The sequence below is a fragment of the Pterocles gutturalis genome, unplaced genomic scaffold, assembly GCF_000699245.1.
Source record: "Pterocles gutturalis isolate BGI_N339 unplaced genomic scaffold, ASM69924v1 scaffold14632, whole genome shotgun sequence".
Taxonomy (NCBI): domain Eukaryota; kingdom Metazoa; phylum Chordata; class Aves; order Pterocliformes; family Pteroclidae; genus Pterocles; species Pterocles gutturalis.
In genome coordinates, this window is record NW_010115591.1 from 494 (window position 1) to 1,665 (window position 1,172).

General features: G+C 62.0%; 1 protein-coding gene across 1 annotated transcript; it reads left to right on the plus strand.

The window, feature by feature from the left end:
• Positions 1-7: 7 nt before the first annotated feature.
• LOC104463059 (prolactin-releasing peptide receptor-like) lies at positions 8-1,027 on the plus strand (the record flags this gene model as incomplete). The annotated part of the gene is made up of 1 exon (XM_010075240.1): positions 8-1,027. A coding segment is annotated over one exon (1,020 nt), but the record flags the coding sequence as incomplete, so codon positions are not given.
• Between the last annotated feature and the right edge of the window lie 145 nt (positions 1,028-1,172).

Sequence of the window (1,172 nt, forward strand, 5' to 3'; positions counted from 1 at the left end):
TGCCCTCCTCGTGGCGTTGAAGCCGCTCTTCATCCCGCTCTACGCCACGCTGGTGGCCGTGGCGTGCACGGGGAACCTCTTCCTCATCCTCCTCATTGCCCTCACCAAGAAGCTGCACTGCACCACCAACTTCCTCATCGGCAACCTGGCGGTGGCCGACTTCGTCATGTGCCTGGCCTGCGTCCCCCTCACCGTCTCCTACGCCTTCGAGGTGCGGGGCTGGCTCTTCGGGATGTTCATGTGCTACTTCGTCACCTTGATGCAGGCCGCCACCGTCTTCGTCTCGGTGCTGTCCCTCACCGCCATCGCCATCGACCGCTACGTGGTGGTGGCGTACCCCATCCGCCAGAGGATCAGCCGCAGGTCCTGCATCTGCCTGGTGGCCGCCATTTGGCTGCTCTCCATCGTGGCCTCCGTCCCCACCTCCCTGCACACCCACTACTTGGATCTCAACGCCATCGGCCACGACATGATCATCTGCGAGGAGTTCTGGAAGCACGAAGAGCGAGAGCGGCTGCTGTACTCATGCCTGATGCTCCTCTTGTCCTACATGCTCCCGCTTCTGGCGGTGTCGGTCTCCTTCTGCGCCATCACCCACCACCTGCGGAGGAGGAACATCCCCGGCGCCGCCCATCCCTGCCAGGACAAATGGACCAAAACCAAGCAGAAGACGTTCCGGGTGCTGACGGTCTCGGTGGTGTGCTTCGCGATCTGCTGGCTGCCCCTGCAGGTGGTGAACTTCATCAGGGACATCGACGAGGAGTTCACCATCCTGGACAAGAGGTACGTCAACGTCATCCAGGTCTCGTGCCACCTGATCGCCATGAGCTCCGCCTGCTACAACCCCTTCATCTACGCCTCCCTCCACGACAAGTTCTGGTTCCACCTCAGCAGCTACTTCTACCGCAAGAAGAAGAGCTCCAGCGCCACGTCCTGCAAGGCTTCTCGCGTCAACACCTGCTCCACGCTGGCGGACGCTCCCACCGGCGCCTCGGAGAAGATAGCTTTGCAAACCAGGTGCTCCTAACTGCAGGAGATGGGTTTTGCTGCTGGACCCGCTGTGCGCTTCGCTTGGGGATGGATGTGGGAGCTGGTGGCCGGTGGCTGGTGGCACGTTGCTGTTCCTGGAAGAGCCCTCATGTGCCCAGCAGGGAGAGCGAGCACAGGAGGAG